Below are 20,897 nucleotides of genomic sequence, written 5' to 3'. Positions count from 1 at the left end.
TTACATGGAGAGGGTGTGAGGATGGAGATCATATACACACACTGCAGACCCATTGAAACAGACACCGCCTCTAACTCACTAACTGTCTGCACAAAATAAATGTGACCAAACCTGGCATCTCTCCTATTCCAAGGGATGGATGGATGGATCGAAGGAAAGAAACTGAACAAGAGTAAATGTGCTTTTGTGCTACAATGACATCAACAAGTTCATATTTCTGCACTGTTGTAGGAATACAAACTGAACAAGCATCCATTTGATTTTGCTGTCTGACTACATCGAGTGGTTAAAAATGTATGTCTCTTCAATGCTTCTCAAAGATGTCAAATGCAAATCTGTCTCAGACCAACAACACTGTTGGACTGGAGTATGTGGGGATACTGGGATCAATATTGTTTTCCATTGTAACTACAGTGCCGTGCTGTGTGTTTCTCTTCATTAATGGGACCATGTTATTCACCTTGAAGAGTAAAACTGTGTTTCGTGAGACATCCCGTTACATTCTTCTGTTTAACCTCCTTTTTGCAGACACTGTACAGATGGCACTGAGTCAGTTACTTTTCATGTTGGCTGTATGTAGAATAAGCCTGACATATCCTTTATGTGGTGTTCCCACCATGCTCATCAGTCTCACAAGTCAAATCTCTCCTCTCACACTGGTGGTGATGTCTCTGGAGAGATGTGTAGCTGAGTGCTACCCACTGAGGCACTCTACCATCATCACCATCAGAAACACAGAAATGGCTATCATTGTGGTTTGGGTTTTCAATTCACTAAATGTCCTCATACAAGTTATTTTACTGTTAGATTTTCCATTTGAAAACCTGGAGCGCCTGCAGATGAAAGATTTTTGTGCCATAGAAAACATGCTACTTGGCCGGATGTCTGATGATTATGACAAAGCGTTCACTTCATTTTTGTTTGTATCAGCTAGTGTGGTAAACACTTCCTCCTATATTGGTGTGATAATAGCAGCCAGGTCAGCCTCCACAGACAAAGCTTCAGCTCTAAAAGCTCGTAACACACTGCTGCTGCATCTGGTGCAGCTGGGCTTCAGTCTCTCCTCAACTATACACAACCCATTGCTTAAAGCTATCTCAAAGTTCCTAGACAAGATACTATTAGTGCACATTCAAGTGGTTCTTTATGTGTGTTTTATTATCTCCCCAAGATGTCTGAGTTCTCTGATCTATGGAATCAGAGACCAGACCATCAGACCCATACTACTAAACAATCTTGGCTGTCAAAGGAGACGCTCACGTTCCTTCTCAACGAAGGCAAAAATCAGCATGCATGTCACTTCATAGATTAATATTATTTTCAACAAAACTGTGAATGTAAATTGTGGCACTTCAAATACAGTGGCATTTTCATGGACATAAAAACGTTTATTTAATAGATGTGACTGTAGGTGGGTGAGTTACCTTTTTTTATGGAAAAACTACAGGCCTAATGTCATGAGACTTGATTGCAGGGTGTAGCTTGGGCCCATTAAATGTGGATAAAGTAAAGTAGATCCGAATCACAGAGCGGATACAAACATTTTGTTTGTCTTTTTATTATTCGTCCCCCTTCATGTTTGTAAACGGGGTGGCCAAAACATAAGAAACACCTCAATATAATGCAATCCACTTCAACACCACTGCAAACTACAACCTCATAACAGTCAGTATAATAATTAGAGATGCACCGATTACAGCTTTCTAGGCCGATTCCGATGTCATTTTTTCTAACCACTTTACAGCACACACAAATATTTATTGTCTATCTTTTCTTTAATAGAACATGTTTTGAACAGATAATGGATCACTATAAAACAGACCTATATAAATGACTCCTGGTGGGACATTCACACACATCTAAAGAGCAACGTTAGAACCATTTCCTTCTTTTCAGGTCCGATATCCAACTAAAGAAATGTGATTCTAGTTTTTGGGGTCGTCCCTCCACTTCCTACTTCCTCCTCGCAGGTGTTGCATATTGCAAACGTGTTATGTTCTGCACACACGCTGAAGAATGTCCAAACAGCTGACACGTTGCAGGTTAATTCACGAGGTTCCTACAAGAGAAAAATCAAGGAGAAAGAGACGGTGCTGTGGCGTCCGTGTGTGTGCGTGCGTCCTTGAGAACTGTAACTGGTATAACTTATGTTGTCAGTTAATTGTAGCGTTGACCAGCATGAAATCAGCATACGTCAGACTGACCTGCCGCTCGACCATGGCCGAGCACGTGAAAACCGGCCGGTCTATCGGTGCATCTCTAATAATAATACATTTCTTAGCGACTGAAAATGTTTAAATAAAATTCCCACATTTATTCTTATTCTAAGATGTGGTTGTAATTTATACAAACTTGCAATGCCAATGTTGAAATGAACAACATTGCAGACTATAAGGTTAAAGTGCAAATGTGTGCATGTTACATATTTAAACATGTTTATCTTGAATCCATTCTGTTTGCAAAGTTCTAGAAAATATATAAAAGTGCAATGTTAAAGGACAAATGTGGTTCAATAAATCTGTAAAAAGTCTGTAAATACTAAAAATCTTTTTTAGGAAGTCTGTATACTGTGATGGATATTTACAAGAGTTTTCTTTACATTTCACGTTAGTTGTCACTGACAAATATGTTTGTCTAATCTCTGGGTTTGTGTGATTGTTTAACTGCTAATGTTTTTTACCACATCAAACTTCATTTTAGTGTTGTTGCCATTAGCTTGAGTATAATTTAATTTTTGGATTGTTGTCTAGGTCACAGGTTGTCATTTGACATTTTGATTGTTTGCCAAATGCCAGAGAGACAGAGTAGGGGAAAATGAGAGGAGAGTGGCGTACTGCTAATAGTGAGGAACCTACGATTGGACCATTTGAAGGAATACGCCACTGTTTGTTGAAATATGGTTATTCACCGTCTCCTCTATATTTATATAGGTGGGCAAACACATTTTTGTCTCAGTGCATGCATTGTCTTAGTCTGGTAGCGCCGCCGCTAGCTTAACTTAGCGTAATGAATGGAATCCTATGTTGCCGGTTAGCATGTCGTGAGAAAAAAGTGACCCAACAACAACAAAAACAAAACCTAATTATTTCTTGTGGCCTGCGTATTCACAACAAGTACAAATAGCAATGCAGATTAAGACTAGACGATTTCCTAGGCAGATATTGATTTGGGACTATATTGGGTGGAAGTAGGCTACAGCCGAAGCACTGCTACTCGGGCACAGAGATATCACGCAGCACCTGAAAACCCCCAACTTCTGTCAACATACGGCGTGAATATTAGCTGGCTATTTTTCCTACAGTAGACAGTGAATGGCGATGAACATGGTGGATTTTGTGAGAGACGAAGAGGATGACTTCTCAGACAGATCCAGAAGCATACCTCTACGAACTAGAGTTTTCAGAAGAGGAGCTGCGTGCTTTGGAAATAGAACGTCAGGAGGAGGAGGTTGCGATCGCTCAACAGCCTGAGGACGTGAGGATGAGAGCCAACCACGATCTTGTGGTGTGAGTGTGGGGGAATATGCCAACATATGCCGACTGAAATGAGCATGCCTGCAGTTGTGTCACGGATTTCTCGGCATTGATCCATCCTGCAGTCCTCGACTTTTTTTTCTCTGTGTGATAAAGTCAACTGGAAAAAACGCCGAATGGACCCAATAAACAGCTGTCCACAGAGTAAGTGAGTCTGTTTTTGACAATTTGGGAGTGGTTGACATAGAACATCTACACACAGTTATTCACATGCACACATACAGTAGATGCAGGAGAAACAAGAGATGAGACTGTAATAAAATGATGATTTGAGAAACACGTTTTATTTTTAAAGAACTATACCAAAACAATCTAAAAAAATTGCAATTTTCAGTCTCCCGCAATTTCGTCACAAGAAAAATATAGAAGACATTGTAACTGTAAGCTGATCTGATGTTTTATCAAGTGTAAACAATGAAAAACTAACAACGTTCCCGACCCAACAGACTAAAAGGTTCGGGGACGCCTCGGAAATTCAGCTTTTACAGGTCACGTCTATTCTAACATTTATCACGTTCCCTGTCCAAGAAAGCATCAGGAAGCTACCTGTAAATATGAAGTTATAGCATAAATCATAGCAAAAAGCAAATAATGTTTCCACCCAGTCTTGAGCCGGGGACCTTTTGGGGCCTGTCAGGCGAACGTGATAACCACTACACAACAGAATCTCCATAAAGCACTTTTCATGTTCAAGTCCTGTATTGTTTCCATCAATATTGAGGTTTTTTAACGTTTAAATCACGGTGCTCCACGATGTTTAGACTTTTATTCAGGCATTCTTGAATTACTTTTAATCAACTTACTTTTTTTATTAATGTATGCACATGGCCCTGCAGTCTCATGCTGATAATGGGGACTGGCGGTGCGTTTTCCTGCTAATTAGGATAAAATGGCACGCATTTTGAATTTCTGAGGACAATGGGATTCATCATTATAAGAACACAGATGCGACCAATTCTGCCCCCACTTTGGACACTCAGACCACATCTTTTTGTTCCTGTATGTGGTCTACAGACAAAGACTAAAACAAACTAACCCTGACAACAAATTAAACTCTGGACCCCAGACACTAAGCGCACCCTGCAGTTTTGCTCGGAAAGACTGGGATGTGTTTCAGCCATGCTTCAGCCACTCTGGAGGACTCTTCTGTCAGCATACAGGACTATGCTGAGTCTGTGACTGGGTACATTGAGCACTTGTGTCGACAACATCGTGCCCACCATATAAGTCAGGAAGTTTCCCAACCAGAAGCGCTGGATAAACAGTCAGGTACGCCAAGTGCTGTGTGCTTGCTCTCTTGCATTTAGATCAGGCAATGAGATTGCGTACAAAGCTGTGAAATATGGACTGAAAAAGCCATCACAGTGACCAAAAGGCAGTACCGACAGAAGCTGGATAGCTTCTACTCTACTGCTGACTCTGGGTGGATGTGGCAAGGCCTGCAGCATATCACAAACTACAGGACACCCACCAGCACCATCAGCTCCACAGACAGCCGGCCGGATGACCTCAATACCTTTTACACCCGCTTTGAGACTTCCAGCCACAGCACAGAGAGGAGGCACACACACACTGGGACCACCCCTCCCCCCTCACCAACTATCTCATCAGGCCAGCTACACAAAGCCCTGAGGAAGATAACAGACAACATCCCCGGGCGGGCTCTCAGAGCATGTGCTAATGAGCTGGCTGATGGTCTCACCCACATCTTCAACCTTTCCCCCAGCTACAGCACCATTCCCTCCTGCTTCAAGGCCACAACCGTCATCCCCCTTCCCAAGAGGAGCCCACCCACCTGCCTGAATGATTACAGGCCAGTAGGCTCCCTCCCCTCCAGCAGGCTGAAACGGGCTTCCTCCCTCCCCCACCCTGGCCACATTGATACCTGGATGTGTGAAAGGGGACATGCCGAAGCTCTTATAGTAAGATAAAGTTGTGGGGAAAAAATACTGGGAACCAAGCAATTGGCCCGTTCCGAACTGGCAAGCGTTTCAAACAGGCACTGCACTAGTAACCATATAAAACCATGTAAAAAAAAAAGCTCAGACTTGCAGCTTGTAGACATAAAAGCGAAACATGCTGAGTAAAATATCTTGCTTTTTCAGTTAGGGTATTAATGGACACAAAAAACGAAAGAGAAAATGTCAATATTTTATTATGATTATGATCCCTGATCAAATAAATTAAGAGAGAAACTTTAAGTTAGATCAGATTTGATCTTTACTTAAAAATAAGTAAATAACAATAATGCTTTTACATGTCATGTCTCTTTCTAACGGACAGTTATTACTTTCTCTATCGAAGAAAAAATCAGGAAGCTACATTTAAATATGAAGTAATAACATGAATCACAGCAGACAGAAAACAATGTTTCCGCCCGGTTTCGAACCGGGGACCTTTCGCGTGTGAGGCGAACGTGATAACCACTACACTACGGAAACTGCCATTTTAAAAATTATAGACGTATTTTGATAAATATATGATTGAATTGAACATTTAGCCTCTCAGCTAACGTTAGGTTGTTAGGTTTTAGCACAGCGAGGTACAGAAGCATTTTTAGCACACAGAGGCTAAATATGGGCACTGGTCACACTGGGGGTTTAAGAGGTGGGTAAAGTATGTGGTCATGAAGTATTTGAGCCTACAAAGACTCACGAGGTGCTGCAGCGATACTACAAGCCGCCAAACAAGGAGGCCCTGTTCGTTGATGCATTTACAGTGCTATGTCTCATTTACAGTGCTACGTCTCATTTCTTTCGGATATGTATTTCCTATTTCTTTCAGACTACTAAAAACTAACGATGTTCCAGACCCTACAGTTATCTTTGCCTATAAGCCTATAAGTTTGGGGATGCATCGAAAATTCAGCTTGAAAATGACAGTTATTACTTTCTCTGTCCAAGAAAGAATCAGGAAGCTACATTTAAATATGAAGTTATAACATGAATCACAGCAAAAGGAAAATAATGTTTCCGCCCGGTCTCGAACCGGGGACCTTTCGCGTGTTAGGCGAACGTGATAACCACTACACTACGGAAACTGCCATGTAGAAAACAGATGACGTATTTCAATAAATATATGAGTAAACTGTATATATGATTAAACTGCAAAATGGTTTTAAAACAGTGCCACTTAATGCCTGATTGACTTCATATTTGGCACAGAGCCTCAGTGGAGCATGGGGGACAAGCGTGTCAAGTTTCATGTTAATCGGAATAACTGCTGCTAAGACATACCTTTCGCATGTTAGGGGAACGTGATAACCACTACACTGTGGAACCTCCATGAAGCCTAATGTGTTCAGGAACATACAGGAAGCTCCACTTTCATGGTCACGTACTGTATTGTATCCATCATAGATAGCGGATTAAGCCGGGATTTTTACAGATATCCTGGTTGAATTTAGCCTTAACTCGATTTCATGAAAGCCGTGGCACATAATTTGCAATGGAGATTTATTCTGTGGCATTCCAGGCTTGGTTAATCCTGGAGCCTTTTTTGTTCACTCAGCAGTGTTAATAGCCTGCATTCAATAGAACAGGTACAGATGGCTTTTCAGTTAAGAATTGCTATTATTTTAACATTGTGACCAATATTTGTATGACAGTCATTGTTACTCTTATATTGCCTTAATGAAGACTGCTGTTCATATTGTTATTAGATTTTTGATGAATATATTGTGGCAGCTGTTGAGATGATTGCAAGTGTTAATAAAGTAAAGTGGAAAACAATGTTTCCGCCCGGTTTCGAACCGGGGACCTTTCGCGTGTGAGGCGAACGTGATAACCACTACACTACGGAAACTGACATGTTGAAAGAAGATGACGTATTTCAATAAATATATGATTAAACTGTATATTAACATCTATATAACACAGTAGTTTTCTAGACATAATGTACCCACTTCCTCTGCGAAATGGTTTTAAAACAGTGCCACCTAGTGCCTGATTGACATCATATTTGGCAGCGCCTCAGTGGAGCAGTTGGGAACCTTGGGAACAAGTGTGTCAAGTTTTTAACAAGTGTTAATCGGTATAACTGTTACTAAGATACGCAACACTTTCTGTTTTGACTGCCACCTACAGGAGGTTGTTCCTTCATAACTTGCAAAATGCTCCTAACACACTACTGCTGTGTCTGGTGCAGCACTGTGCAATCAAATTTTCCTTCATGTGTGTATTATGATCTTCCCATGATGTCTGAGTTATCTCATCTATGGAATTAGAGACCAGACCATCAGACCCAAAATAACAAACAATCTTTGCTGTCAGACGAGACGCTCACTTTCCCTCTCAGCTGTCCCAGCGAAGGAAAAAATCTGCAAGGTTGATATAAAACAATAAATGGTAACTAAGTGGCGATCATTAGTGTTGACCTGTAATATTATCATGGCCATGTTCCTCGTGATTACTCCAAGTGTATTCCAAGTATTTGCATCTGCTTTGTAGTAGATCAGAAAATTGAGGAAGTGAAGATACAGAAATTACCCAATCACCCATTAATAATTTAACAATGCTGACGTGATTGTGTCAAGACACGTCAGGTAGGGACAGAGCTTATAAACAAGGGGAAGAGGAAAGGTAAACTCTGCAGACCAGCTCTGCTCACACAGAAACAAGCTGGGCCTCTACCCTGCTGAAAGTATGTGGATGATTTGGGGTTTTGCATGTGAACTCAGTGGCATTTTCTGCTGTAAAGATGACATCTCTGCACTGTTGTAGGAATACAAATTGAACAGCGTCCATTTAATTTTGATTTTGGGTTCAACATTTTATGTCTCTTCAATGCTTTTTAAAGATGGCAAATGCAATTCAATCTCAGACCAACATCACTGTTGGACAAGGGGTTACTGGAAAGAGCGTTATATTGTACTCTTACTACTGTGCCATGCTGTGTTTTTCTCTTCATTAATGGGACCATGTTATTCACCTTGAGGAGTAAAACTGTGTTCTGTGAGACCTCACGTTACATTCTTCTGTTTAACCTCCTTTTTGCAGACACTGTACAGCTGGCACTGAGTCAGTTACTATACATACTGGCTGCTTGTGGAATTAGGCTGATGTATCCTTTATGTGGTGTTCTCACCATGCTTTCTGATCTCACAAATGAAATCTCTCCTCTCACACTGGTGGTGATGTCTCTGGAGAGATATGTAGCTGTGTGCTACCCACTGAGGCACTCTACCATCATCACCATCAGAAACACTGAAGTGGCTATCATTGTGGTTTGGGTTTTCAATTCACTAAATGTCCTCACAAAAGTTATTTTACTGTTAGATTTTCCGTTTGAAAACCTGGAGAGCCTGCAGATGAAAGTTTTTTGTGCCAGAGAAAACATGCTACTTGGCCAGATGTCTGATATTTATGACAAAGTGTTCACCTATTTTCTGTTTGTATCAGCAGGTGTGGCAGTCACTTCCTCCTATATTGGTGTGATAATAGCAGCCAGGTCAGCCTCCACAGACAAAGCTTCAGCACAAAAGGCTCGTAATACACTGCTGCTGCATCTGGGGCAGCTGGGCCTAAGTCTCTCTTCAACTATATACACCCCATTGCTTATAGCTATGTCAAAGGTCCTACAAAAGAAAGTAATGGTGCGCATTCAGATTGTTTTTTATGTGTGTATTGTCATATTTCCCAGGTGTCTAAGTGCTCTTATCTATGGCATAAGAGACCAGACCATCAGACCCATCCTCATATGCTATCTATGTTGTCGACTGAAACTCAGTCATTGTAGTCAAGGCTGAGGTCTCAACCTAGGATACATGAAATGCACATTTCTCAAGTGTGTCTTACATTGCATGTCCATATTTACATTGTAACAGTTTTTGGTCACCTAAACTGTTTCTCCCGTCCAAAGATATCTCTTCCTAAGGGTAGTCCAATGTTAGAGTTATGTTAAATCTATTGACTGTTCATCTCACCTGTCTTAAGACCCGTAGCCATCGATCTTGTGAGTATGCAGCACAGAGACTGTGGAATGCTCTGCCTCCACCCATAACGGTCTGCTGTTTCTGTGGACCCTTTTAAAAAATCAGTTAAAGCCTTTTTAAACAGGCTTTTGGTTGACCTGTCAGCACTTTATTTATTGTATATTACTTTTACATTGTGTACTGTTTTATTATGTATCATCTTCTATTTATTTTTTATATAAAGCACGTTGGGATTTTTATCTGTGAAAAGCGCTCTGCAAATACATTTTACTTACTTACATTCTTCCATAGAAATACAATCTTAAATTTTAGATTATTTCTTTCTTATTTATTATATGGAATAAGATGTAAAAGGAATTTATTTTAAAAACATTCATGTGGGATTTGCAGCACTTCACGATGAAGTTTATAGCCTACTGTATATATTAATGTTTCTGTTAAGTAGAATAAAATAATGTGAATTACTATTGCAAATGTGCTGTTTTTTATGCAAAAACTAGAATTACTGCCTCATGTTTGTTCCCCTCCACCAACCAGTCAAGTTGCAGTTTACATTCATATCTGTCTAAACTCATATAATATATGTAGAGAAGACTTTGAAGGAATTCATTAAATTGTATTAATTGTATTTTTTGATGAAATGCAGTAGTTCCCAAATCTTTACTGCAGGGCACCCTTTTTGTAGATACAAATATTTTACATGCTGCCAAATGCGTCCTTCTGTTTGCACTGATGGGCCATTAATGCATCATCACTCTCTATAGCATCTGTATCAGTCAAAACTGATATAAAAAACGAGTCCCTTGACATCTTTCCATTGTTAATGGAAACACATTGGGCAGCAACGAAAAAAACATCCTTCGAGCCAGAATTGAACCAGCGACCTAAGGATACCTGTTATTATCATCCTACAGTCCTCCGCTCTACCAACTGAGCTATCGAAGGTGAAAGAAACACTGAAAGGGTACGATAAGTGCCAAACCTGATGCCCAAGAGCGTCCGTATCATTTTTAACTGGATGTGTAATGCCGTGGTTCCCAAACCTTTTCTGCAGAGCCCCTTTTTTGTATTTAACAATATTTTCATTTTTCATTGCTACCAAATGTGTCCTTTGTTTGTGCTGATGGGAAATTAATGCATCATCACTCTCTATAGCATATGTATCAGTCAAAACTGGTGAACTCCTAGCTGTGTAAAATGTACTATTTTTCCATTCATTTTTAGAAAAAAATATTCCTTTGAGCAGGAATTCAACCAGCAACTTAAGGAAACCTGCTATTATCAACCTACAGGCCTCCGCTCTAGCAACTGAGCTATCAAAGGAATACACGCTAACAGGGTACGATATGTGCCAAACCTGACGTCCAAGAGCGTCTGTATCGTTTTTGGCGATGATGGGCCATTAACACGTCATCACTCTCCATCTCTATAGCATTGCGTTTCCATCTCTATGGCAGCAAGGTCACACATATGCAGAATCCACAAATGACACACAATCATGTAGCTTATCCAGCAGCTTGAGTCCACACAAAACTGGTGTACTTTTAAAATGTACTATTTTACAATCTACTTTTAGAAAAGAAATATTTTCACACTGCCATCCAAACCCTTGGAGGTTCATGTGAGCCACCTGTTTAAAGGTGCACTATGAGTTTTCATTTTTGTCTCAAATCTCCTTGTCTCCTTGTTCCGCTAGCTGCCTGCCCCCCCCAACCCGAATACTGTGAAAAAGTCCGGTCTCGGGAGACAACACAGGCGTCGTAAACGTCAAACAAACACTAGAGGCACAGGCTGTGCACCAAAATACAACAAACCACTCACACCAATCACCGACAAGATGGTTGGTGTTAGTTACAGTTAGTCAATTAGTCATGACAGTTACAGAAACATGGGGGGAGGGGCGAGCTTGCTCTGTTTTGTTTGAAATTCACTTGGAAAGTCAACAGAAGTGTCCATGCAGGAACTCATAGTGCACCTTTAACACTGGTACAACGTTATTAAAGCGTAACTCTCGCTAAAATGCAAATTAGGGTCTTTTTGTGAATGTACCCGAGTCAAACTTTTGTTTAAAAGCATATTTAGGACGGAATCGCCACTTTTAAGATTTACCGTATTTTCGTTTTTCGGTCAAATTGCCTTTTGAATGGGAGTGCTAGGGGCACTTTTATGCTAGCCTTAAAATAGCTATTTTTAAATCACTAAGAAGTCCCGACACAACATGAAACTTTGCTCGAAGTATCACCAGGGTCTCTACACCTTAACGAAAGCATTGACAACATTGTTTGTGTACCCAGAGTTTACTGAAAAGAAAGGTTTTTTAGGTATTTTGAGGCTAGCATAAAAGTGCCCCTAGCACTCCCATTCAAAAGGCCATTTGACCGAAAAACGACAATACGGTAAATACGGTCTTAAAAGTGGCAATTCCGTCCTAAATATGCTTTTAAATGAAAGTTTGACTCGGGTACATTCACAAAAAGACCCTAGGTTGCATTTAGGCGAGAGTTACGCTTTAAGTCAAGTGTTCTTTTGTCCGAATAAATGAAGCAATAAAGACAACAGATCTAAAAATGAGTCCCTTGACATCTTTCCATTCTGAATGGAAACACATTGGGCAGCAACCATAATTCCATCCTTCAAGTTGGAATTAAACCAGCAACCTAAGGATATCTGATTTTACCAACCTACATTCCACCACTCTACCAACTGAACTATCGAAAGGCATACACACAGTTAGAGGGTACGATAAGTGCCAAACAGGACATCCAAGAGCGTCTGTATCGTTTTTGGCGATGATGGGCCATTAACACGTCATCACTCTCCTTCTCTATAGCATTGTGTTTCCATCACTATAGAAGAAAGGACACACATACGCAGCCTACACACACCACACACAATCATGTAGCTAATCTAACAGCTTGAGTCCAAACAAAACCCAGATAGATAGACTTTCCGACTTTCCAGAATTTTCACAAAACCATTTTTTTCATATTCAGGCTGTGAAACAAGATGTTGTAAAAAGTGTAATCATTGTCTTGCTTGATTTACTTAATTCTATGATGGCTAAGGAACTTCTTGCTGACTTTTGTAGGGCTTTATGTCGTCCGAAATGTGGCAAACGGCAACAAAAGTTGAAAAGAAACACAAATTTTGCAAAAACCAACATCACTGTGTGGCTACAGGACCGGGGCATACCTTTAATTGTCTTGCTTTAGGCTCCGATTAGTTTCTTGCTCTGTGTTTCTCTTCATTAACAAGATCATGTTCTTCACCTTGAGGAGTAAAACAGGGTTTAATGAGACCTCGCGTTCTGTTTAATTGTCATAATTATTCAGCAACTGCATTCATTCATTTTTATGGTTTAAGCCAAAAAAGACATTAGGTCAATAGTGCAAAATATACAAGGCACCAAATTCTTTAAAGAAACTCATACAAGATATTACAGGGAGAGACAAATGGCAGAAAACAGGCCAGGAAAGGGTACTTTCTTGTTACTGTGATCATCCACATTCATGCTGCTAATCTTATCACCTGTCATTGATGCACTACCTAACAAATGATTTGTGCAATGGTATCTAGATAACTAGCTACCATTCACTGTAATAAGATGTACTAGTACATTCACAACAAAGTGCTGCTAACCTTAACAATAAAGCTAATAACAGAAGATATACTCTGTATGCCAACAAACGCCAATAACTGCAATCAATCTGAGGTAAATGTAGGTCAACTAACATCTGGTTATGGTAGCGTGTGAAGTGTTGCTTAAAGCGTAACTCTCACCAAAATGCAACCTAGGGTCTTTTTGTGAATATACCCGAGTCAAACTTTCGTTTAAAAGCATAATTAGGACGGAAACGCCACTTTTCTCGCTTTCGGTCAAATGGCCTTTTGAATGGCAAGTTAACAAATTTGAACAAGTCCCTTGACATCTTTCCATTGTTAATGGAAACACATTGGGAAGCAACGAAAAAAACATCCTTCGAGCCGGAATTGAACCAGCGACCTAAGGATCCCTGTTATTAACCTACAGTCCTCCGCTCTACCAACTGAGCTATCGAAGGGTTACACACAGTAACTGGGCACAATAAGTACCAAACCTGACGTCCAAGAGCGTCTGTATCGCTTTTGGTGATGATGGGCCATTAACGCATCATCACTCTCCAACTCTATAGCAGCAAGGTCACACATATGCAGCATCCACACACACCACAGACAATCATGTAGCTTATCCAGCAAACTAAGGTGTTTTCACCTTGAGGAGTAAAACAGGGTTTAATAAGACCTCGCATTCTGTTTAATGGTCATAATTGTTCAGCAACTGCATTCGTTCATTTTTACGGTTTAAGCCAAGAAAGACATTAGGTCAATAGCTAAAGGAGAAGCAACGGAGACAACAGATCTAAAAATGAGTCCCTTGACATCTTTCCATTCTAAATGGAAACACATTGGGCAGCAACGAAAAAATACATCCTTCGAGCCGGAATTGAACCAGCGACCTAAGGATACCTATTATCAACCTACAGTCCTCCGCTCTACCAACTGAGCTATCGAAGGGTTAACACCAGTTTAATGAGAGCTTCCGTTCTGCTTAATGGTCATAATTAGTCAGCAACTGCATTTGTTTATTTTTAGACAAATGGCAGAAAACAGGCCAGGAAAGGGTACTTTCTTGTTACTGTGATCATCCACATTTATGCTGCTGATCTTATCACCTGTCATTGATGCTATTATAATTCTAGACTGCTGGAGAATTTCTCTCTTTTCATTTGTTCCTTTTATGTGCATCCTTCTCCCAGAAATGCTTGTTACTAACCTAGCTCTGGGGAGTTTACTCCCCGGAGTCCTTATGTTTCTTCTTCACCCAGAATATCGCCTTGGATTAGGGGGGCACCAAGACCTGGGTCTTGGGTGCAGCTGTCGCTAGGGACCTGCTACACCCTACTACGCCTGCGATTCCCCTACAGTGTCCGGGCTGCGTCCTGCTGCGCCCTACCGCGCCCACCCAATGCTGTGCTGTGCCACATTACACCACGTAACGCCATGCTGTGCCCTACTATGACATGAACTACTATGACTACCATTGTAGTCACTGTTCCATTATCTTTATTGTGACTATTACTACCACTGTTCATCACACCCCCAACCGGCACCGTCAGACACCGCCTACCAAGAGTCTGGGTATGTCCAAGGCTTTCTTCCCCGAAAGGGAGTTTTTCCTGCCACTATCGCAATAGCTACCGCTAATGCTTGCTCTTGAGGGAATTATTGTAATTGTTGGGGGCTTTGTAAATTATAGAGTGTGGTCTAGTCCTACTCTATCTGTAAAGTGTCTCGAGATAACTCTTGTTATGATTTGATACTATAAATAAAACTGAATTGAATTGAATTGAATTAACACATCATCACTCTCCATCTCGTTAGCATTGCATTTCCAACTCTATGGCAGCAAGGACACACATACGCAGCCTCCACACACCACACACAATCATGTAGCTTATCCAACAGCTTGAGTCCATACAAAACTGGTGTACATTTAGCAGTGTAAAATGTACTATTTTACAATACATTTTTAGAAAAGAAATATGTTCACAATGACATCCAAACCCTTGGAGGTTCTTGTGATCAACCCGTTTAACACTGGTACAAAGTTATTAAGTTGTGTTCTTTTGTCTGAATAAATGAAGCAATGGAGACAACAGATCTAAAAACGAGTCCCTTGACATCTTTCCATTCTAAATGGAAACATATTGGGCAGCAACGAAAAATACATCCTTTGAGCCAGCAACCTAAGGATACCTGTTATCAACCTACAGTCCTCCCCTTTACCAACTGAGCTATCGAAGGGTTACACACAATATCCGGGCACAATAAGTACCAAACCTGACGTCCAAAAGCGTCTGTATCACTTTTGGTGATGATGGGCCATTAACGCATCATCACTCTCCAACTCTATGGCAGCAAGGACACACATACGCAGCCTCCACACACCACACACAATCATGTAGCTTATCCAGCAAACTAAGGTGTTTTCACCTTGAGGAGTAAAACAGGGTTTAATAAGACCTCGCGTTCTGTTTAATGGTCATAATTGTTCAGCAACTGCATTCGTTCATTTTTACGGTTTAAGCCAAGAAAGACATTAGGTCAATAGCTAAAGGAGAAGCAACGGAGACAACAGATCGAAAAATGAGTCCCTTGACATCTTTCCATTCTAAATGGAAACATATTGGGCAGCAACGAAAAATACATCCTTTGAGCCAGCAACCTAAGGATACCTGTTATCAACCTACAGTCCTCCGCTCTACCAACTGAGCTATCGAAGGGTTAACACTAGTTAAAAACAGTGTTTAATGAGAGCTTCCGTTCTGCTTAATGATCATAATTAGTCAGCAACTGCATTTGTTTATTTTTAGACAAATGGCAGAAAGCAGGCCAGGAAAGGGTACTTTCTTGTTACTGTGATCATCCACATTCATGCTGCTGATCTTATCACCTGTCATTGATGCACTACCTAACAAATTATTTGTGCAATGGTATCTAGTTAGCTAGCTACCATTCACTGTAATAAGATGTACTAGTACATTCACAACAACTGAGCTATCGAAGGGATACACAAACTCAGAGGATACGATAAGTGCCAAACAGGACGTCCAAGAGTGTCTGTATCGTTTTTGGCGATGATGGGCCATTAACACGTCATCACTCTCCATCTCTTTAGCATTGCGTTTCCATCTCTATGGCAGCAAGGACACACATACGCAGCCTCCACACACAATCATGTAGCTTATCTAACAGCTTGAATCAACACAAAACTGGTGTAGTCTTAAAAGTGTGAACTGAGAGCATCAGAAACACAGAACAATGGAAAAAACTAGGATATTTTCACACCATATTGGGTAAGGGATATTAGAAAAAAAATCTTGCCAAAACACTGCCATTCAAACCCTTGGTGGTTCTTGGGAGCAACTCGTTTAACACTGGTAGAAAGATATTAAGTCAAGAGTTCTTTTGTCAAGCAATGGAGACAACCGATCTGAAAATGAGTCCCTTGACATTGCCCAATGTGTTTCCATTCTGAATGGAAACACATTGGGCAGCAACTAAAACTCCATCCTTCGAGCCAAAATTGAACCAGCGACCTAAGGACACCTGGTATTACCAACCTACAGTCCTCCCCTTTACCAACTGAGAGATCGAAGGGTTACACACACTCAGAGGGTACGATAACTGCCAAATGGGACGTCCAAGAGCGTCTCTATCGTTTTTGGCGATGATGGGCCATTAAAACGTCATCACTCTCCATCTCTATAGCATAGCGTTTCCATCTCTATGGCAGCAAGGACACACATAAGCAGCCTACACACACCACACACAATCATGTAGCTTTTCTAACAGCTTGAATCCATAAAAGTGTGAACTGAGAGCCCCAGAAACACAGAACAATGGAAAAAACGAGGATATTTTCACGCCATAGCCCTTACCCAGATAGATAGATAAGGATGAGAAATTGGTGAATTGACCCTTTAAATCTCATGTGTCAAACCCCAATTACGCAACACTCAAAGCAGAAATTGGCACATTTACCGACTTTCCGACTCAGAATTTTCACAGAACCATTTTTTTCATATTCAGGCTGTGAAACAAGATGTTGTAAAAAGTGTAATCATTGTCTTGCTTGATTTACTTAATTCTATGATGGCTATGAAACTTTTTGCTGACTTTTGTAGGGCTTCATGTCGTCCGAAATGCGGCAAAAGGCAACAAAAGTTGAAAAGAGTGACAAAAAAATCAACACAAAAACCAACATCACTGTGTGGCTACAGGACCGGGGCATACCTTTAATTGTCTTGCTTTAGGCTCCGATTAGTTTCTTGCTCTGTGTTTCTCTTCATTAACAAGATCATGTTCTTTACCATGAGGAGTAAAACAGGGTTTAATGAGAGCTTCCGTTCTGCTTAATGGTCATAATTAGTCAGCAACTGCATTTGTTCATTTTTATGGTTTAAGCCAAAAAAGACATTAGGTCAATAGCTAAAGGAGAAGCAACGGAGACAACAGATCTAAAAATTAGTCCCTTGACATCTTTCCATTCTAAATGGAAACACATTGGGCAGCAACGAAAAAATACATCCTTCGAGCCGGAATTGAACCAGCAACCTAAGGATACCTGTTATTAACCTACAGTCCTCCGCTCTACCAACTGAGCTATCGAAGGGTTACACACAATATCCGGGCACAATAAGTACCAAACCTGACGTCCAAGAGCGTCTGTATCGCTTTTGGTGATGATGGGCCATTAACGCATCATCACTCTCCAACTCTATAGCAGCAAGGTCACACATATGCAGCATCCACACACACCACAGACAATCATGTAGCTTATCCAGCAAACTAAGGTGTTTTCACCTTGAGGAGTAAAACAGGGTTTAATAAGACCTCGCATTCTGTTTAATGGTCATAATTGTTCAGCAACTGCATTCGTTCATTTTTATGGTTTAAGCCAAGAAAGACATTAGGTCAATAGCTAAAGGAGAAGCAACGGAGACAACAGATCGAAAAATTAGTCCCTTGACATCTTTCCATTCTAAATGGAAACACATTGGGCAGCAACGAAAAAAATACATCCTTCGAGCCGGAATTGAACCAGCTACCTAAGGATACCTATTATCAACCTACAGTCCTCCGCTCTACCAACTGAGCTATCGAAGGGTTAACACCAGTTTAATGAGAGCTTCCGTTCTGCTTAATGGTCATTAGTCAGCAACTGCATTTGTTTATTTTTAGACAAATGGCAGAAAACAGGCCAGGAAAGGGTACTTTCTTGTTACTGTGATCATCCACATTTATGCTGCTGATCTTATCACCTGTCATTGATGCTATTATAATTCTAGACTGCTGGAGAATTTCTCTCTTTTCATTTGTTCCTTTTATGTGCATCCTTCTCCCAGAAATGCTTGTTACTAACCTAGCTCTAGGGGAGTTTACTCCCCGGAGTCCTTATGTTTCTTCTTCACCCAGAATATCGCCTTGGATTAGGGGGGCACCAAGACCTGGGTCTTGGGTGCAGCTGTCGCTAGGGACCTGCTACACCCTACTACGCTCTGCGATTCCCTACAGTGTCCGGCTGCATCCTGCTGCGTCCTACCGCGTCCACCCATGCTGTGCTGTGCCACATTACACCACGTAACGCCATGCTGTGCCCTACTATGACATGAACTACTATGACTACCATTGTAGTCACTGTTCCATTATCTTTATTGTGACTATTACTACCACTGTTCATCACACCCCCAACCGGCACCGTCAGACACCGCCTACCAAGAGTCTGGGTATGTCCAAGGTTTCTTCCCGAAAGGGAGTTTTTCCTTGCCACTATCGCAATAGCTACCGCTAATGCTTGCTCTTGAGGGAATTATTGTAATTGTTGGGGCTTTGTAAATTATAGAGTGTGGTCTAGTCCTACTCTATCTGTAAAGTGTCTCGAGATAACTCTTGTTATGATTTGATACTATAAATAAAACTGAATTGAATTGAATTGAATTAACACATCATCACTCTCCATCTCGTTAGCATTGCATTTCCAACTCTATGGCAGCAAGGACACACATACGCAGCCTCCACACACCACACACAATCATGTAGCTTATCCAACAGCTTGAGTCCATACAAAACTGGTGTACTTTTAGCAGTGTAAAATGTACTATTTTACAATACATTTTTAGAAAAGAAATATGTTCACAATGACATCCAAACCCTTGGAGGTTCTTGTGATCAACCCGTTTAACACTGGTACAAAGTTATTAAGTTGTGTTCTTTTGTCTGAATAAATGAAGCAATGGAGACAAAAGATCTAAAAACAAGTCCCTTGACATCTTTCCATTCTGAATGGAAACACATTGGGCAGCAACTAAAACTCCATCCTTCGAGCCGGAATTGAACCAGCGACCTAAGGATACCTATTATCAACCTACAGTCCTCCGCTCTACCAACTGAGCTATCGAAGGGTTACACACAATATCCGGGCACAATAAGTACCAAACCTGACGTCCAAAAGCGTCTGTATCACTTTTGGTGATGATGGGCCATTAACGCATCATCACTCTCCAACTCTATAGCAGCAAGGTCACACATATGCAGCATCCACACACACCACAGACAATCATGTAGCTTATCCAGCAAACTAAGGTGTTTTCACCTTGAGGAGTAAAACAGGGTTTAATAAGACCTCGCGTTCTGTTTAATGGTCATAATTGTTCAGCAACTGCATTCGTTCATTTTTACGGTTTAAGCCAAAAAAGACATTAGGTCAATAGCTAAAGGAGAAGCAACGGAGACAACAGATCTAAAAATGAGTCCCTTGACATCTTTCCATTCTAAATGGAAACACATTGGGCAGCAACGAAAAATACATCCTTTGAGCCAGAATTGAACCAGCAACCTAAGGATACCTGTTATCAACCTACAGTCCTCCGCTTTACCAACTGAGCTATCGAAGGGTTAACACTAGTTAAAAACAGTGTTTAATGAGAGCTTCCGTTCTGCTTAATGATCATAATTAGTCAGCAACTGCATTTGTTTATTTTTAGACAAATGGCAGAAAGCAGGCCAGGAAAGGGTACTTTCTTGTTACTGTGATCATCCACATTCATGCTGCTGATCTTATCACCTGTCATTGATGCACTACCTAACAAATTATTTGTGCAATGGTATCTAGTTAACTAGCTACCATTCACTGTAATAAGATGTACTAGTACATTCACAACAACTGAGCTATCGAAGGGATACACAAACTCAGAGGATACGATAAGTGCCAAACAGGACGTCCAAGAGCGTCTGTATCGTTTTTGGCGATGATGGGCCATTAACACGTCATCACTCTCCATCTCTTTAGCATTGCGTTTCCATCTCTATGGCAGCAAGGACACACATACGCAGCCTCCACACACAATCATGTAGCTTATCTAACAGCTTGAATCAACACAAAACTGGTGTAGTCTTAAAAGTGTGAACTGAGAGCATCAGAAACACAGAACAATGGAAAAAACTAGGATATTTTCACACCATATTGGGTAAGGGATATTAGAAAAAAAATCTTGCCAAAACACTGCCATCGAAACCCTTGGAGGTTCGTGGGAGCAACTTGTTTAACAGTTTTTAAGTCAAGTGTTCTTTTGTCCAATAAATAAAGCAATGAAGACAACAGATCTAAAAATGAGTCCCTTGACACATTTACAGACTTTTCCGATTATTTCCATCATCAAAGATTTCAGGATCATGTTACACACAGTAACCGGACACAATAAGTACCAAACCTGACGTCCAAGAGCGTCTGTATCACTTTTGGTGATGATGGGCCATTAACGCATCAGCACTCTCCATCTCTATAGCAGCGAGGTCACACATATGCAGCCTCCACACACCACAGACAATCA

General features: G+C 40.8%; 1 protein-coding gene, 10 non-coding genes and 1 pseudogene across 11 annotated transcripts; 2 read left to right on the top strand and 10 right to left on the bottom strand.

Annotated features, from left to right (window-relative positions):
- The first annotated feature begins 320 nt into the window (after window positions 1–320).
- Window positions 321–1,307, top strand: LOC144528160 (odorant receptor 131-2-like). Its single transcript, XM_078266635.1, has one exon. It carries the CDS (start codon window positions 321–323, stop codon window positions 1,305–1,307), a length of 987 nt encoding a protein of 328 aa, XP_078122761.1.
- A 4,594-nt stretch (window positions 1,308–5,901) lies between these two features.
- trnav-cac (transfer RNA valine (anticodon CAC)) lies at window positions 5,902–5,974 on the bottom strand. Its single transcript has one exon. It is a non-coding gene; the product is annotated as a tRNA-Val (tRNA).
- Window positions 5,975–6,500: 526 nt separating this feature from the next.
- On the bottom strand, window positions 6,501–6,573 carry trnav-aac (transfer RNA valine (anticodon AAC)). Its single transcript has one exon. It is a non-coding gene; the product is annotated as a tRNA-Val (tRNA).
- Window positions 6,574–7,264: 691 nt separating this feature from the next.
- Window positions 7,265–7,337, bottom strand: trnav-cac (transfer RNA valine (anticodon CAC)). Its single transcript has one exon. It is a non-coding gene; the product is annotated as a tRNA-Val (tRNA).
- Window positions 7,338–8,330: 993 nt separating this feature from the next.
- LOC144528159 (odorant receptor 131-2-like) lies at window positions 8,331–10,777 on the top strand (annotated as a pseudogene).
- trnay-gua (transfer RNA tyrosine (anticodon GUA)) lies at window positions 10,322–10,410 on the bottom strand. Its single transcript is given in 2 exon segments — window positions 10,322–10,357; window positions 10,374–10,410. It is a non-coding gene; the product is annotated as a tRNA-Tyr (tRNA).
- A 2,663-nt stretch (window positions 10,778–13,440) lies between the features above and the next one.
- trnay-gua (transfer RNA tyrosine (anticodon GUA)) lies at window positions 13,441–13,526 on the bottom strand. The gene is given in 2 exon segments: window positions 13,441–13,476; window positions 13,490–13,526. It is a non-coding gene; the product is annotated as a tRNA-Tyr (tRNA).
- A 407-nt stretch (window positions 13,527–13,933) lies between these two features.
- On the bottom strand, window positions 13,934–14,019 carry trnay-gua (transfer RNA tyrosine (anticodon GUA)). Its single transcript is given in 2 exon segments — window positions 13,934–13,969; window positions 13,983–14,019. It is a non-coding gene; the product is annotated as a tRNA-Tyr (tRNA).
- A 3,575-nt stretch (window positions 14,020–17,594) lies between these two features.
- On the bottom strand, window positions 17,595–17,680 carry trnay-gua (transfer RNA tyrosine (anticodon GUA)). The gene is given in 2 exon segments: window positions 17,595–17,630; window positions 17,644–17,680. It is a non-coding gene; the product is annotated as a tRNA-Tyr (tRNA).
- Window positions 17,681–18,088: 408 nt separating this feature from the next.
- trnay-gua (transfer RNA tyrosine (anticodon GUA)) lies at window positions 18,089–18,174 on the bottom strand. Its single transcript is given in 2 exon segments — window positions 18,089–18,124; window positions 18,138–18,174. It is a non-coding gene; the product is annotated as a tRNA-Tyr (tRNA).
- A 1,209-nt stretch (window positions 18,175–19,383) lies between these two features.
- trnay-gua (transfer RNA tyrosine (anticodon GUA)) lies at window positions 19,384–19,469 on the bottom strand. The gene is given in 2 exon segments: window positions 19,384–19,419; window positions 19,433–19,469. It is a non-coding gene; the product is annotated as a tRNA-Tyr (tRNA).
- Window positions 19,470–19,875: 406 nt separating this feature from the next.
- Window positions 19,876–19,961, bottom strand: trnay-gua (transfer RNA tyrosine (anticodon GUA)). The gene is given in 2 exon segments: window positions 19,876–19,911; window positions 19,925–19,961. It is a non-coding gene; the product is annotated as a tRNA-Tyr (tRNA).
- Window positions 19,962–20,897: the final 936 nt, after the last annotated feature.

The sequence above is a fragment of the Sander vitreus genome, chromosome 13, assembly GCF_031162955.1.
Source record: "Sander vitreus isolate 19-12246 chromosome 13, sanVit1, whole genome shotgun sequence".
NCBI lineage: Eukaryota > Metazoa > Chordata > Actinopteri > Perciformes > Percidae > Sander > Sander vitreus.
The sequence above is the reverse complement of the archived record's forward strand: the minus strand, read 5'-3'. Positions and strand labels throughout refer to the sequence as shown.

What these genes read in the sequence shown, in the direction of transcription:
- LOC144528160 (XM_078266635.1), top strand. Translation starts at nt 321, where the DNA reads ATGTCAAATGCAAATCTGTCTCAGACCAACAACACTGTTGGACTGGAG.